The following is an 18,315-nucleotide window of genomic DNA, read 5'->3' on the forward strand; positions in this document are numbered from 1 at the left end:
CAGTTGCATTATAGCCCAACTTCAAACAATTCAATGAGGTACTGACTTGGCTATAGTTAATTTCTGATATGCAATTAATAGTGTAGATACACATGTAAACCTTTGAAGGGTTAATGTATTCATCAAAAGTAAATCTTAAAGTACCATTTAAAAAATTGCGCTGGTTTTCCAGAATTTGGTTGATTTCATAAATCCACATTTGGCGTACTGTGGGATTTGATGCTTGGAGAATGTAGATTTCCACACTGCCTTCAGCTGATCGTGAGGTAAGTGCAAATTTACATGGATCGTTCTCCACATTCTCTTCCAGGCCAAGGCAACTCACCTGAAACACAAACCAAAAAGCCCGAAAGTATTAAATGGTCTGCCTTCTAAGACCATAAAATCAAATTTCACCTAGCCAATATGCCACTTGTCAGATTATCCATACAGAGATAAAAATTCCACTTGTGTGCTTCATGACATATTGCAAAATTGCAAGCCCAGGGACAATTAAAATCAATAGACAGAGAATAGTGGATTCTGTAGCAAAATGCTCATGGCCTGTTTCTGGAGCACAGCAGAACAATCACCTCATTATATAGCCACATTTATACCTTGTGCTTCAGAGTGAACTATTTTTAATGTGGCATATTCATTAAGCTGGTTATATAAAGAACACCTCAACAACACTATTTTTAAACAATGAGAAAATTATTTTTATAATGATATACTAAATCTGAGAAATTATGCAGACCAACATGTAGTCAGGAGAGATGGTCAAGGGAGAAGTATTCGCATTAAAGGGTAAAATGCTAAAACAATTTCTAAATATTACATGAATCCTGAAATTAAGAGTAGCACCTGAATAACTCTCACCATTTAAAGCACTATTTTCTATTAAAAATGGTGCAACGCTGGATAATGCATCAGCCAACATCCCATCTTTTTTTTTTAAGTGCATGGGTAATTTATTTAAGTACCGTTAAATTATTTCACACAGTACCTTAGGATTGGGTACAGCTTGCTGCATGGATGCATAACTTATTGGGAATACTGGCTCCAGCGATGATGAAAGAGTTCAGTGATGTAATTGCTGCAAGTTTGACTGATGACCAGAAAATAAAGGATATTACCAATTCTCTGAAAATACCACTGTCTAAGCAGGAGCTGGCAGATGTATGATAGTAGTGTGGATTGATTTGTTCTCTGATTTATTTCTCCCCAGGCTAACTGTCTCACCTCAGCAGCCTTCTGAGGTCTGAAATTAGAGAAATCCTGAGACTGACTTTGGAGAGGGTGCAGAGGAGATTTACTAGACTGGAGCGCATGTCTTATGAAGAAAGGCTGAGGGAGCTAGAACTTTTCTCACTGGAGCAAAGAAGGAAGAGAGGTGACTTGATAGAGGTGTACAAGGTGATGAGAGGCATGGATCGAATGGAAAGCCAGAGACTTTTCCTCAGGGCGGAAATGGCTGTTACGAGGGGACATAATTTTAATGTGATTGGAGGAAAGTATAAGGGAGATGTCAGAGGTAGGTTCTTTACACAGAGAGTGGTGGGTGCGTGGAATGCACTGCCAGCAGAGGTGGTGGAATCAAAGTCATTAGGGACATTTAAACGACTCTTGGACAGGCACATGGACAGCAGTAAATTGAAGGGGTGTAGGTTAGATTGATCTTAGATTAGGATAAATGGTCAGCACAACATCGTGGGCCAAAAGGCCTGTGCTGTGCTGTACTGTTCTATGCCACGAGGCTATATCATAATGATACATCAACACCTTGTGCTAGACTATGATTGTGACATATCAGGAATTACATAATAGTTTGTGTACAGTGGGTGGAATTTAATTCCCTCCCACTGGAGGTTGGCAGGTGGGGGTGCCATAGAATTAAGAGGGTGGAGTGTTGTCCCCTTCCCGATTCCCCCCATTACAGAGGTGAGGAAAAGTGGGGGAGGCCTTCGCACTTGGATGCCAATTGAAGCCTTTAAGTGACCAACTAATGGCCACTTAAGGGACTCGTCCCATTACTACCAGCAGCTGACCCTACTTGCCTGCACTCTGGTCCTCCTGCATCACTGCTGAAATGGTACCTGCTGCAGTCCCAAAAATGCCACCATCACAGTGGCACCACTGACAGTGAAGAGCTGCCAGCCATCTGATTGGTTGGAGGCAGCATCTTAACCTTTAAAAGCATGGAAGCCCTGATGCCAGGCAGTAGACACCTGAATGACGCGGAATTCCATTGGAACTTCAGAAAATTACTGCAGTGCAGCTGCCCCCAGCTTTCTGACCGGTTGATGGAGCCATTACTGGGCCTTTGACTTTAGACCGGCATATCATCGATGGTAAAATCGCAAATTTCACAGAATCACTGATCTGTGAACGGATTACATCATACATCCCATTGACCTGCTTCTTGATGAAACTACAATAGATTTACCCACCCAAAAGGGAATCCAAATCCTTTGTAGATTTCAAAGTCAGATATCAACTGGGGCAAAAAATTGGTGAATAATTAAAATTAAAAAAATTATGAGGTAATGCATTATTCTTGGGTATTTATAATAAAAGGTTTCCAAGAATTCTACAAGCAAAATATGTGATTACCTTGACACTGTTTTTAAATAAATAACCAGGCACGGAGAAGCCTTTTTTCTTATCTAAAGGTTCGCTGAATATTGCAATCTGTTCAAACAGGAAGACTCTTCGCTCTTTACTGCGTGAAAGAAGCCCGGCATCCTGATCTGCAACAAAGAACGTGTCCTGGAGAAGCAATCTTCCCTGGGCTATAATTTTGCCCTGAAAACAGAGGGGAAAACATTATCTATATTTGCAGTTCCACTGGGAATTTAATATGTATAATAATAATCTTTATTAGTGCCACAAGTATGCTTACATTAACACTGCAATGAAGTTACTGTGAAATTCCCTTAGTCGCCACACTATGGCGCCTGTTCAGGTACATTGAGGGAGAATTCAGAATGTCCAATTCACCTAACAAGCACGTCTTTCGGGACTTGTGGGAGGAAAATGGAGCACCCGGAGGAAACCCACACAGACATTGGGAGAACGTGCAGGCTCCGGGCAGACAGTGACCCAAGCTGGGAATCGAACCCAGGTCCCTGGCACTGAGAAGCAACAATGCTAACCACTGTGCTACTGTGCCGCCATAAAGATTTAAAAACATGCCATAATCATCTATGGATCTATACAACTCAAAAATGGAATGCTTTAATGCCAAAGGGGTGTCTTGCCTATCTAACTAGAATGGCTACAATTTTCAGTCAATAAATAAACTGTTAGTCTTCCTGGTCTGAGTTGAGATCACAGACCTGTTTGTTAGTAAACCATATGTTTCCCATACATAGAAAAGATAAATTCTAATTCATACTACAACTTTTTCTTCAACTGATAACTATGGCACATCAAAACTGATTAAAAAAAAGGGAAACTCTTCTGTTTTAATCCTGTTTTGAACATGGCTGCATTATTTGTTATTGTGAAGTACTTGATATCTTGAAAACGTTTATATCTTTACAAAATACCAAGCATTCTAATATAAAATAAAGAATTCTAATTTAATTTTATCTTGCAGTTTTGCTTTGACACATGGAATAGTAAGCATTAAAACAATCCACGTCAGATTTAGAAAATGAAACCAGGCTACTGTAATTAACAATATGGTAGCCTTTCCTAAAACAGAACGATTGAGAGAAATCAAACTGTCAAAATTACATCGAATCCTTGAAGACGTCCAACATTCATCATATCGTTGCATCGTTTTGGTACAACACTCATGACCTCCACAGCTTTCTATATATAGAAGACAGAGGAAAGAATGCATCAGCATTTAATATTCTTAGCTATTGTAAGGTTTAAGGATTTTAGTATATAAAAAATATATTCTCATCCATTTGTGAGCATCTTTCTTAATTACATTATTTCGATTGCTGCAGCACATGAAAAGTAAAGGTGGAAATCTCGATGGTGTCAGATCACTATTGCTTATATTTTAAGTTCATACAGAATTTTATCCTTCTGTCAGTGTTTTCCAATGTTCAACTTTCTCACCTCCAAACCTGCACACTCCAAATTGCACAGAGCAACTGTCAATTATATTTTATAATTGGCTGTTGGGGTGGCATTCAGGCAAAGTATCATAGCTCCAACTTTAACTGGAGGGTAAAGCTGAGATATAAACCCCTACAGGGACCTCAGCATGAGGCCCTGGCCATTTTAACTTCCACGGCATATTTAAATAATGACACATTGGGCGCGATCTTCCGCTCCCCCACGCCGGGTGGGAGAATAGCGGGAGGGCCTCCCGACATTTTTCACACCCTCCCGTTATTCTCCCCCCCCCCGCCCCCACGCCCGACCCACGCCACGAATCGGCGCTCGCCGTTTTTTTACGGCGAGTGGCGATTCTCCGAGGCCGATGGGCCGAGTGGCCGGCCCTTCACCCCCGTTTCACCACGGCGGCAAACACACCTGCTCGCTGCCGTCGTGAAATGGGCGCCAGATGCCCGTTTGGGGCATCTCGAGGCCCAATTGGCATGGGAGCACCACGACTGTGCTCGGGAGGGGACAGGCCCACGATCGGTGCCCACCGATCGTCGGGCCAGCGTCCAAAACAGACACTCTTTCCCCTCCGCCGCCCGGCATGATCAAGCCGCCACGTTTTGCCGGGTGGCTGAGGAGAAAGACGCCAACTGCGCATGCGCGGGTGGCGTCATCGGCCGCGTCAGTCGCCGTGATGCTTGACGTGCGGCTTTGACGACTGTCGTCAAGGCCACGCCGCCGTGACGCACGGGGCCGCGCTCCTAGCCCCGCCCGGGGGGGGGGGGGGGGGGGGAGAGAATCGGCCCCGGAAGTGGCCGTGAAGGCTGCCGTGGGTCATGGCCTGTCCCACGGCAGCTTTTACGATTCTCCGCATTTGCGGAGAATCGCGCCCATTGTCTCCTTCCTGAGAGAACAGTAACATCAAGATTGGTGGGTAGCAGTGAGAAATTGGCTTGGGAGTCTTAGGATGTAAGGGGGCCAAAGCAGAAGATTCCAGTCAACGTCTTTCCCCATGATTTGTGCAAAACTCAGTCCTATCACTTTATGGAACTCAGCAACAATATTAATTGTGATGAATATAGAAAATGTTAAATATTGCATTTTATATTTTGTAACAGCACTGTCATTAAAAATCCTGGTTTGAAATACATACAGGCAGTGTGTCTATTAAAGCTGTAATTGAGGTGTCATAAAAGTGTGGTCACTATTGCTCCTAACCACTTATTTGGTTACAGATAAAGGGCTAATGGAATATTGTTATGATTGCTGGCGATTCCCTGGAATGTAGATAATTTATAAGGGATTGTATTTGTCCTAGCTAAGCAGGTCATGGAACTTAGTGGAATACGGATGATGTAATTAATGGGAAGAGCCAGGTCTGTCTTAGTTTTGCAGTCTGTTCTTTTAAAGTTGAACAGCAGTTTGCCATAGGATTTGAGTCTGACTAACAAATGTATACAGAATCTGCTCTTGAAAGGGTCTCTCTTTAGACGTATCTACAAAGAACACCGCAAGTATCGTGTTAACTTTATTTATAAGTAGCATGTAAACTGGATTGGGCTGCTTAATTGGAATTTGCAGCAGGTGTCAATAGTAAGTTAAGGTTTTCCTTTTATTTAAGAACTGTTTAACTGCTAAATGTAAAATTATTTCTTTGATGTTAATGTAGTTAATTCTGTGTTTAAATTATAAAGTTTGTTTTAACATAACAATACCTATTGGTCAGAGTCATCACCCTTGGGGCGAAGTATCCTTTCCTCAGTTTTATAAATTAAAAAAGATTGTTTAGGGTTCTTGTCTGGTATCCTAACCAAAGTTGGGTCTCATCCAGTATCCTAACAAAATTCTTAATCTGTACAATATAATCTTTTGCTGGTAAATAGGAAATTACATACCATCTCAAATTATTTATCTGTCTTGGAAAAAAGTAACTATATGTATTACACTGTTATCTAAACGACCTATAATATGCTTAGTCTCTACTCAGTATGCTCAAGATTCAGCTTTCTATATGTGCATTTAGTCAATTATATTTGTGATGAATGTCGGAATTTCAGATATATTGAGTTAGAATCATTGAATTCCCACAGCGCAGAAGGAGTCCATTCGGCCCACCAAATTTACACAGGCCCTCTGAAAGAGTACCCACGTAGGCCAACTCCCCCAGGGACATTTAGTATGGTCGATCCACCACTTTGGACTTTGGAGGAAACTAGAGCACTCAAAGAAAACCGACGCAGACATGGGGAGAATGTGCAAACTCCACAGTTACCCAAGACCAGAATTGAAGCCAGCTGCTTGGCACTGTGAGGTAGCAGTGCTAACCACTGTGCAATCGTACCACCCTTTGATTTAATAGGAATAAAAGCATAAGTATTTGGTTAAGTAAAGGTTAAAAGCTTGGTTAGAGTGTGTTTGACTGCTGAAATCATGCTTTAAAAGATTCTTAGCTTGATTGAGAAAGCATTTTCAGTTCAGTTCTGTATGAAGCCGTTTTATTTCTCTGCAGTTTAGTTAAAAAGAGATTAACAGTCTTTAAAACTGCAGATTTTTCTGAGGACAAGGGGGAGCTGAAATAAGCCAATTGAAACAGCTTTTGAAGACCTACAGCCAGAGATTCTGATGGGAGTCAGATCTTTTCTGTATAGCAGTGTCAAGAGATAGTTTTCTCAAAGAATAACTATGTAAAGCAAGTATTCCTCTGTGCCATTGGTATTTAAGGTCGATTGAGCGCTGAGATGGTTGTTTTCTTGTTGTTTAAGTGGGAATAAAGACAGCAATTAAGGGCATTGTATTGAGTACTATCATTAAGGGGCAATTGTAAGTTATTTTCTAGTGTGATGTTCAAGATTTTAATACGGTATTAGTAATAAAATTTGCTATAATATACCATATCTGTATTTCTTTGTGCAATCACGCCTGGAGTTAAGTATCCTTTCCTCACAGTTTTACAAAATTAAAATAAAATATTGGGCTTTCTGTCCAATATCCTAGCCACTGTTGTGGTCTCGTCTGGGATCGTAATATATTATCTATTAGATATTTTGCTCAATGTGCACAATCAGGAGAAAGAAATGTACATATACATTTGCAAATAAATGTAAAGTGAATTCATAGCACACCAAATAGAGAACAAATTACATTTAGTTTCCAAAATCACTTGCCGAATTAATATGTCCATATATCAAAACATTGACAAGCTAAGTTAGCAAAAGAATACATTTTTTTTAAAAAAGCCGTTATAAAATTGAATGTTCATGATTTGGGTTGGCTGTGAGGTAACTATCCAAAACTCTGCAGTGAAGTCTGACTGTATAACACGAACACTCATGTCCATAGAGAAAACAAAATTGTATATCTTTCAAAAATGCAACATATGTAAGAAGCAGCAATGTTCACACTTTGTTGCAGCAAAGCTCTTTCTGATCAAGGCTCTAAGTGCTTTGGAAGCTTTTTTTATGTAGAAGGTATGATATAAAAGCTTGCTTTAGGTAGAGAATAACATGATGCCCTCTAGGTAGAATAGAACAGCCCTAATTTGTTTATTGACAATGTTTACATGACATGGTTAAGTATTCATTTTGGCACTGATGTGTTAAGACAATACCTCCAGCTCTGTTGTGTCCACAACAGCCTTCCTCGAGTATTTAAGGAAGTCCTGTACACAGAAAAATAATAGAATTATGTCAATGTTTTGTCACTAATCCAAAAAGCTAATTTCAGGTAATTGTATTATAGATGTATATATATATTCAGATAATAATTATAGATATTCAGATACTTTAATATTAATTAAAACTCAAGATTAAATTTTCTAACATTGCATGAACAGCTTTCCCCTCATTATAAGCAGATTACAAAACTTATCTGCAATTTTTATTGTCAAATTATTATTTTTAAGTATTCAGAGCTACTCCACATATTTTCCTGAACGTACTAAATAGTTTTTTAATTCCAGGTTTAAAGTGCTAACCTTCAGCAGGAGTTGATATTTCATTATCCGCTGCACTGGTTTTATTAGCAGGTCCGTCAGTTGCAGTCGATGACCAAGTCGCTGTTTTACATCCTTAAGATTACATTAAAAAGTATAATTTAAATCTGTTTTTTAAAAATGTAAGCATAGTAAAGATGTTTATTTTGCTGCTCATGTCCTATTCTTCTTCTCCGCCTCAATTGCATTACATTAAGTACTATACATACTGGACTATTTTCTTTGAAGCCTCAAATACAATTGGTGGAATGTAAAGCAAACATAGTCATGAAAATGTCACAGATGTGATACTTAGAAGCTTTTTGTCGATATTACAATGCAAAGCAGTGATATAGTTTATTTTGCATGTTAGAATGCCAAAAGATGGGCATCAAGTTGGACACACTCACTGGGTGAGTTCCTCAACTAAGTTATGCTATTGTGGGAAGGAAATGCCTGAAGGACATTGTTCCAAGGCTGATCAAGCACTGCATAGTTGTTCAAACACTGGAAGTGGTCGGAAAGAAAACCACATCTACTTGAATTGAGTCAGTGCTGTGGATTGGGAAAGAAAGGGTAATTGGTAACAAACGAGGGACTTCATACACTCAATACAAAGTGATAATTTTTGTCTTACAACAGAAAAGCACAGAATAAAAAAATAATGGTCCAAATCTTAGTTGCCGGATCATTGGAGATGGGACAGAAGTTGGGAGATGTATGTCACGACCCTACAGAAGTACTAATGTACAGAAAATGCCCACCTACCCATGCACTCGCTCATCCATTCACTAACTCACTTACTTACTGAAAGACTTGGACCTATAAAACCTTATCTGAATATGGCAGCTACTGTTGTGAAGAGGGGGTATATGTCCTCTCTTCTTCCATCTCTTCTTACACCCCACAGTATTCCCTGGAAAGGCTGCACTGACCCTTCAGCTGCATCACAAGGTATGATTGAAAAATTGTAAAAGGGCTGGGCCGCAGATGTATTTGAGGGCAGTGTCAATGCGCTTAGCATTGACCCCGACTGGAAGATTTGGGCCAATATTTCACACATGCCACTTAAAAAATATTATATTAAATCTGAGCTTGTCCAAGTTTTAGAAATATCAAGTATCAATATCAAAGCTCACATACATAATATTTAATTAAAACTTAAAAGTAAAATATTTCCAAAGTTCTCACCTCAAAATAGGTGTCAATGTATTCAGATACAATGTACTCAGATTTGGGCTTGTTTTGACAGTAAACTATATACATATGCAATCTTCTCTCCTTTGTGGTTTGTGGAGAAATAGAAAAAAATTGTTAGTAACAGCATTACTGGAAAAGTACATTTTAAAAAGAAAATCAAAAATTACTCTTTCCTTAGCTATCCTAATTTGAGGAAAGATTTCCAGTTTGGATACATGCTATCATTAGGGCTTTTGCTAAATTTCTAGGAATTGCATGCTGGCGAATATCATATGCGAGTATTCATACAACATGCTTGTCCTGCTACATATTTTGGTGTGTAAGAAGCACTTAAAAGAAGGAATCTAAAATCTTGCCTTGTTAAAATCTGTGTAAATCTATCATATGGTGTCAAAAATACACTGAACATTATGTTCTCTTCATAATAAATACTTTACTAGTAATAATGGTTTGACTTTGTGGCATCAATCAGGTTAAAGGAAACTTCCCTGCAGGAATGAAAAGCCATCTAAATTTGCAATGTTTTATGAAGACTGAAATTATTTTCCTGTAGCTATTAAGAGATTTCTGCACTTTATCCTTTAAAAATTGAAAGAGGGGAAGGAAGAAAATATTTTCTGTTTGCAGAAAATGCAACGTACGTGTTTCACAAAGAGAGAAGCCAACTTATCAGGATCCTCAAGGCACTTCTCCAGCTCGCCAAGAAAGAAGCTAAAAATCAAAACATACATAAAGAAAAAATAAATGACAATTGGTCAGACTTTGCTGCCAAAATAACGGTGAAATATGTGTTCTTATTTAAGTGTAAATACTTCAGGAGAGGTGCAGATATGTGGTTAAATGACAATATCAAAAGGGCATGCTCGGGTTGCGCCACTCTGCTGTTTTGCAATAATTCATTTTCGGGGGAAGATGTTGGTGTAGTGGTATTGTCACTAGACCAGAGACCTAGGGAAAAATCTGCAGATCAACCATGGCAGATGGTTAAACTTGAATTCCGTAAAACTATAATGATGACCATGAAACCATCTGTCGTAAAATCACATCTGCTTCACTAAACACTAATGCCCTTTAGGGAAGAAAACCATCTGCTGTCCTCACCTGGTCTGGCCTACGTGTGACTCTCGATCCACAGCAATGTGGTTGACTCTCAAATTCACTAGCTTTCTCCCCGCTGTTACCAGACTCCTAAATGACCCCCTTATGGACTGAACTGATCTCTTCACACATCTTCCCTACTGAGTAGTACTACACTCCATATGCTCACCTGATGCCTGTGCCCATGTATTTACATTGTGTGTTTATGTATGTCCTATATTTTTCATGTATGGAACGCTCTGTCTGGACTGTACGCAGAACAATGCTTTCCACCGTACCTTGGTGCACGTGACAATAAATCAAATTCAATTCAATTCAGTGTAATCCACTCTGATAAGAAGAATTGCATTTTGAGTAAAGATGACTAAATACCGATAACTTGAAGATGCAATGGAAAGGCTAAAATGCTTTCGTTGGGACCACTGTTTTGAAAAAGGCCATAGATTATTACTTTTTACACATATAATATTTTAATAGTTTTAAATAAGATGTGTTACATCCATTTTGCTCTCTTATGCTTTGGTGGATAAATGAGCTATTAAGTGTGGGATGACAACATTTGATCAAAAACGTTCTGGGTCTAATGGTATCACCTGAGGTTAAGGTGTTTTTCATCTTCAACTGTCAAGTGAAGAAATAATGTTTGGTTAAATCTATGTTACTCAACAGAGGGCTTTTTATGTTAAGAGAAATCCAATACATGGTGATCAGGATATGTACATTGCACAAGTGTAATGGGTTTTAATTCTTGCTGATCCTAATTGCAGTGAAACAGCAGAGGGAGTTTATTTTACAATCAATATGCGACCCGGCATTCATTGCTTCACTGAAGCTTAATTAATTGAACAACTGTTTAGATTAGCAGTGATTCATAACTGGTCAGTCACTCTGAACCAGAAAGTACACATTCGCTCTGTGCAAAAATCATTGGGTAAATGGTAAAACTTCAGCACTAAACAAATAATTGAAACGGAGGTCAATTTCAGCAGTGAATAGTGGATGCAGTTTAATTATAATGCCAAGCATAAATTTTATTAACTCTCTGGATTGATACAAGATCAAATTTGAAATAAAGAATCTTTATGTTATGAACATAAGTGCATCATACGCATTTGATGTATTCCATGAACACAAATCAAATGTACTAATGGAGTATAATAGGCTGAAACAGTGGCCACATAAACACTGAATAAACCGCCAAATTGGTATAAGTAATAACTGAAAGTGCATTATAATAGTAATACTATTACAACACATTCAGAGTCTAACCTCCCCTTCCATCCTGACCTCCCATTTTGTTTTTTGTTTCCTTGGTTTGAACCAATGCAAACACAGCCCCTGCCTCCCCAGGGCCACCTGCCCCTTGTTTTACAGTATTTCTTTCACTGAGCACTGACCTTTGTTCTCCTATTAACACATTCTGCTATCTTGACTTTATGCAACTTTTGGCACTTCTTTAGTCTTTAATGTCATCATTAATACTCCCTTTGTCTTATGTCATTGATACCTTTGTCAATCTCTACTTAGCTTTGGCCTATCCAGGGCAGCACGGTGGCTCAGTGGATAGCATTGCTGCTTCACGGCGCCGAGGTCCCAGGTTCGATCCCAGCTCTGGGTCACTGTCCGTGTGGAGTTTGCACATTCTCCCCGTCTTTGCATGAGTTTCGCCCCCACAACCCAAAGATGTGCAGGTTAGGTGCATTGACCACGCTAAATTGCCCCTTAATTGGAAAAAATTTATTGGGTATTCTAAATTTAAAAAAAAGAAAAAAAAAGCTTTGGCCTATCCTTGACATAGACATAGAACAGTACAGCACAGAACAGGCCCTTCGGCCCTCGATGTTGTGCCGAGCAATGATCACCCTACTTAAACCCACGTAACCCACGTAACCCGTATACCCGTAACCCAACAATCCCCCCATTAACCTTACACTACGGGCAATTTAGCGTGGCCAATCCACCTAACCCGCACATCTTTGGACTGTGGGAGGAAACCGGAGAACCCGGAGGAAACCCACGCACACACGGGGAGGACGTGCAGACTCCACACAGACAGTGACCCAGCCGGGAATCGAACCTGGGACCCTGGAGCTGTGAAGCATTGATGCTAACCACCATGCTACCGTGTTGACCTTCTATTCCGCCCCACCTCCTCCAAATCCTGACCTTCTATTCCGCCCCACCTCCTCAAAATCCAAGAATATTACATTTCTATCCCTCTTCAGTTCTGAAGAAGTCCTATGGACTCAAAAGGTTAACTGTTTCGCTCTCAACAGATGCTGCCAGACCTTCCGGGTTTATCCAGCATTTTCGGGTTTTAGTTACACTTTGACACTAACGTATATATTTTTTTGCCTGCAACATTTTACGTTGGAAGCTTTTTGAGACTTTATTGTATACACCACAGAATTAATTTTAAAGTAGTAAAACATCTCAAGGCACATTACAGGAGGGATGATCAAACAAAATTTTACACCAAGCCACAGGAGGAGATAGCTGTTCAAAGAAGTGTAGCCACCTGGGTTGGCCACTTCCCGAGTTTAAAATGGAGATTCGCAAAGAACGCAGGGAAAAATGGACAGGCTCAGAGAAGCAAGCAGCTTGCAAAGTTTTCCTGTATATTCGACTCGCAGAAAGCAGACAGCATTGAAACCAGCAATCTGAATATTAATGAGCGATTCCCAGGCACAATAGCACCAGTTAGGATAATCGAGGTAAAACCAGACTTCTCGGCGCCAGCAGGAGTCCAAGACAAAAAAGACTAACGAGCACCCAAGGACCGCCCAGTGATCAGGAAACAGCCCAGTATTGGGGAATTCAAACCGATCGATTGGTACGTGATCCAATCGATTGAAGTCAGGTATGGGGTCCGCCCAAAAGGGTGCGAAGCCCCTGGGGCCTATAAAAGACAGGTCCCAATTCAATTCGCTCTCTTGGCAGTTTCTCTCGACAGACTTCTCGGCAGGGTCACGCAGCAGACCGAAACAACACTTGACCCTGAACTGCCTTGCAGCTGCACCACCAAGTAAGTGTCCAGTCAACGCACGCTACGAGATAGGCGCTCCTGACCCCTAGTCCATACCAGTTGGAAGCCTGCAGCCCAGGATTGAACAAGAGGCCATTCTTCCCTGACCCAGTGGGTTCTTTTCCAAAGATAAGTATTGTCCTGTAGTGGTAGAGGTAGTCTAGTTTCGTAGTGTTTATGCATGAGTAGCAATTGACTGTGTATATAATAAATGTGTTTTGATTTGAACCTTACTAACTGGTGTATTGAGTTATTGATCAACACTTGAACTTGAACCTCGTGGTGGTATCATAAAGATACCTGGCGACTCTAGAGCAAGGGAATAAAACAGAGCCAATTGAGTGTAAAGCACACTCACCAGAACGAGCAACAGAAGTAGGTTTTAAGGAGCATCTTAAAGAGGAGGGGTGGAAAGATGGAGATGTTTTGGGAGGAAATTTCAGAACATAGAACTAGACATTTGAAGGCACAGCCAACGATGACCCATGACAATAAATTATATTTGTAAGAGTTTAGAGCACCAAACAGTTCTCAGAATTAAGGTTTTAAGCCTGAGAGTCAAGTTTTCCTCAGTCAGAAAGGAACTCAGATGATTGTGGATCTTCTGCTTGGGTCTGGAAAAGAAATGAAGTGGCAAGAACACCCTTTTCGGGAGACTAAGAGACTGTTTAATTTCACAACTTGATTATCCTGCCCTTCTACAACTAACCACCAGAAATTTCTCATTCTTAAAGAATGATTTTATGAAAGGGTGATTGAGGAAAGACAAACTCCTCTGTGAAAGTGATAATAGGAGACCATCAATTTAAAATAGTCAAAAAGAGAACAGCAGTAAGTTCACATGTATTTTTTTGTCATAGCATTGTTAGAGTGTGGAATGTTTCAGCACAGGAAACTGATGGAAATGTGGATAAATGTTTGAAACTGAGGAAGATGCTGGGCTACAGGCAAAGAGTGGGGCAGTAAGATTAGTCTTGGATAATTTCAGCATGGAACTGTAAACCACCATAAGATATATTTCAGAGCAATTTTATCATTTGAAGATTTAAAACTTATGATAGAAAGTAAATGTTTTAATGGGTAAACCTTTGTTTCATTAAGGACATCCATTGTGACACTCAGTGTCGTGTGACATGATTGAACGGTCTAGGTTGTGACATTTTGCTGACATCAGTTGTCATAGCATTTATGGTAGCCTAGACATCCTCTGAAATGAGGTCTCACGTGTCTATGAGTGTTCTCATACGGTGCTCCAACATAAGCCTTACTAGCAGCATTACTGGAGACGGAAGCAGTTAGGTCTACTTCCTTTTTGGATCCTGCCTGCTTTTATGTCTGACTTTGAATATAATGCCCACTTTGACACAAAGGGATCTTTCTGTGCATTCAAAAGCAGGATTTCAAGCTATATGTGAAATGATCCAAAACTTTACAAAGTTTCCCAATGTTCTTTTGACTTGGTTGCTAAACAGACTTTTCGTCAGTGAAAAAATTGTTAAAAGTTCGAAATGTTGAACAGCAAAATCTGATGTCTTGATACAGTGGTAACAACTAACATTAGGTAAGAATGGGTAAGAAGGTTAACAAAACGTTCTGCACTGGCTGGCTTGAGTCATGATTGGCTCTAGAAATAAAAGCAAATTACTGCAGATGCTGGAATCTGAAACAAAAACTACTGGACAATCTCAGCAGGTCTGACAGCATCTGAAGAGAGAACGGAGCTAACATTTTGAGTCTGGATGGCTTTGCAAAGCTCTAGAAATGTTTAAAGTGGTGGAGAACTAATTAGGAATCTTTTTCATTTCCCTTTAATAAGCACAAAGAAATTAAAATAAAATCTCTACATACTCTCTGTGCCAGTCGTAGATCTGATGTATGTTACCAAACACAATCTTATCTTTTCCCTTCATGTCATCAGGGACACCATCCTCTTTCATCACTGTTATGTAGCCCTAAAGAGAGAAACCATTGCCGGAATTAACACCCTTTGGTCTCTTAAACGTCAGACTTCAGATAATGCAAACGTACATACAGCTATTATGGAAAATAGTAATGACATTCACAATTGTATTGGTGTACAATTGATGAATTGGTGATGTATTACTGCTGTTTTTACACTGATGGTGAAACAATATTTTTCCCACTCTCTGTGCAATGAAGTGTGGATCAAGCACACTAACATTCTTGGGTGGCACGGCAGCACAGTGGTTAGCACTGTTGCTTCACAGCTCCAGGGTCGGTTCCTGGCTTCGGTCACTGTCTGTGTGGAGTCTGCACGCTCTCCATGCGTCTGTGTGGGTTTCCACCGGGTGCTCTAGTTTCCTCCCACAGTCCAAAGAGGTGCCGGTTAGGTGAACTGGCCATGCTAAATTACCCTTAGAGAAAACAATTAGGTGGGGTTACTGGGTTATGGGGATAGGGTGGAGGCATGGGCTTGGGTAGGGTGCTCTTTCCAAGGGCCTGTGCAGACTCGATGGGCCAAACGGCCTCCTTCTGCACTGTAAATTCTATGATAACATTCTTCAAATGGGGTGAGGGTAAGCAGTGATATATTTTCCGTTGATTGAAAAAGAGCCGATGGTTTTGACTGTTGTTTATTACTAAAAGCATGGAGTCAAAACTTACAATAAGATAGAGATGTGAGCTTGCACCAGATGCAGCTTTATTACAGCTGGTGTGAAGCAACGCCTCTGGGAGGTAGTTTAATTTAAGCTGATACATTCAAGATAAAGTCGGCATATTTCAGTACCATTGTGTGCTGCATGTTTGCCACCTAGACAGTTCAAAATTCTCACCACAGAGCACCTGCCAGATATCTTACATAATTATGCCATCTGTTGCTTTTAAAATGTGGACATCACGATTTGTTATAAGGAACAGGCTACGCAGGTAAAACCAGTAATTTCTTACGAATCATATGCAAAACGTACCTCTACTACGCACCCCAGGTCCCGTACATAATCACGCTCAGTTTCCACCAACTCCTGTAAGACATAGCTAGAAGAAAAGACCAAGATTATAAAATGAGGTGGTCATAAAAAATAAGCGACATATTCTCACATCAAATATATCTATCTCATAGAGATAATGTCATAGTATGAAGCATCTAAATTTAGTTTCATAAGATTATATTTTACAAATTTGTGAATGACATTTAAATACATTAAAACTCACCTAATGGCATTAAAATGGCACTAATATAAAATAATTTTTTAAAAATGGATAACTATGTTCCACTATAACTATTCACTGCAATCACACTGGATGTAGCCCACACTACAAACAGCTTGTCAAATAACTGCATCTATGCTTCAATCTACAATGAAGTACTGAAAATTGCACCTTCAACAATGATTGGCTTATTGTCTGAAATTGATTTCCCTGTAATGCATTTCCTATACCAAGATCAATGAAATAGTGCTTTATGGTTAATCCACGGATGACTTACTGGCGCCTTTTTAAAGAACTAGATTTCCTTTCTTCCATTTCATCAATGGGAGAAGAGGAAGAAGTACACAGCAGAGAGTTATCAGATGGGTTGAAAGATGGACTGCTGCTGTCTGCCTGATCAACAGAGAGAGACGTTGGACGATCCTCCAGTGCCTATATGGTTTTTTTTGGGTGGATAGGGGAAAAAAGTATTAAACATTTTTAATAGCTCTAACATAAGGAAAAATAATTAAAGCAAAAACGTTAAAATAGCTCAGATCATAACCTGTTGGATTACTGTCACCTTATTTGTCAAGTTAAATTTAAAAAATATTTTCCTGTTGCGGCAGTGAAGGTATTCAGGTATTCCCACAGTGCTAGTTTCCAGCATTTTGACCGAGCAACAATGAATCATTGGGTGCTAGATATAGTGGGAGATTTCACACTAGGTGCCCTTTCATGAGTAAAACCAGAATTTAAATTCAATCCTGATTAATAAAGTGAAAGTCATCTTTGTCATATATTGTGAGCCAAGGACCACATTATTAAAATGCTTGCAATTTGGCAGAAATTAGTGAAAATTGACAATCACACTTTGAATCACCATGAGAATAACTAATATGGGAAATATAAAATTCACAACACAATAGGGTGCACGATTCAGCCACTGTGTTGGGCTCGGCACGGGTGAATCTTGCGAGAGCCCTAAATCGTGCACGGCGCTGGGCTCGAAACCGCGCGCTAGTCACCCTACTTGTTCTTCCTGGCCCTCGCTGGGCTTGATCCAGATAATTATATTTAAACGAGCCTAATCCCGAACTCCGCTTTCACCAGGCGCCTGCGAGACCGCGACAGGGTGCATGTTAGCACTGGTTTCCTCAAGCGTGGACCAGGCGTGATGGCACCTCCGGGGGTCTTGCAGGCCATTAGCAACCCCGGTTGGTCGCATTTCGAGTAACCAATTGCTGAACTTTACTTTTTTTTTGAAAGAGGAGTCAAGGATCACCATTTCTTCTTTTAAAATTTTTTTTTAGAGTACTCAATTATTTTTTCCCCAATTAAGGGGCAATTTAGAATGGCCAATTCACCTATCCTACACATCTTTTGGGTTGTGGGAGTGAGACCCACGCAAACACGGGTAGATTGTGCAAACTCCATACGGACAGTGACCCGGGGCCGGGATCTAACCCAGGTCCTCAGCGCCATGAGGCAGCAGTGCTAACCAATGCAACACCATGCCATTATAGGCTCAGCATTTCTGAGATATCTAGTTGGATGTATGGATTTGTTTCCAGAACAGGAGTGCTTGTATTTAGGAGATATCTGGTCTCAAAACCAATCTGGCATGGTAGCACCCTGCTACTCCCCATTGGCACCTAGACACTTTGGCACTGCCAGCCTGTTCCCCAGTAGCACTGCCAGGGTGCCACACTGGCAGCGTTGGGATGCCCAGGTGCCAAGTTGGCACTGCCAGGAGGCCTTGCGCATTACAGGGTTGGTGAGGATGGGGGTTCCATGGTTCTCGAGAAGGTTGGGAAGGGGGTTG

At 40.3% G+C, this 18,315-nt stretch overlaps 1 protein-coding gene across 6 annotated transcripts in view; it reads right to left on the bottom strand.

Moving 5' to 3' along the window:
• The window catches only part of LOC119966020 (triple functional domain protein), a 684,537-nt gene that overhangs the window by 51,555 nt on the left and 614,667 nt on the right, over positions 1–18,315 (bottom strand). For all 6 annotated transcript variants that reach the window (XM_038797164.1, XM_038797162.1, XM_038797163.1 and 3 more), the window contains 10 exons: positions 16,789–16,943; positions 16,271–16,337; positions 15,189–15,292; positions 9,859–9,928; positions 9,209–9,298; positions 8,021–8,113; positions 7,655–7,705; positions 3,721–3,798; positions 2,593–2,784; positions 145–325 (listed from right to left, as the gene is read on the bottom strand). In XM_038797164.1, coding sequence (XP_038653092.1) covers positions 145–325; positions 2,593–2,784; positions 3,721–3,798; positions 7,655–7,705; positions 8,021–8,113; positions 9,209–9,298; positions 9,859–9,928; positions 15,189–15,292; positions 16,271–16,337; positions 16,789–16,943 — 1,081 coding nt within the window. The remainder of the gene's footprint in view (positions 1–144; positions 326–2,592; positions 2,785–3,720; positions 3,799–7,654; positions 7,706–8,020; positions 8,114–9,208; positions 9,299–9,858; positions 9,929–15,188; positions 15,293–16,270; positions 16,338–16,788; positions 16,944–18,315) is intronic.

Source organism: Scyliorhinus canicula, chromosome 5 (assembly GCF_902713615.1).
Source record: "Scyliorhinus canicula chromosome 5, sScyCan1.1, whole genome shotgun sequence".
In the NCBI taxonomy this organism is placed as follows: Eukaryota; Metazoa; Chordata; class Chondrichthyes; order Carcharhiniformes; family Scyliorhinidae; genus Scyliorhinus; species Scyliorhinus canicula.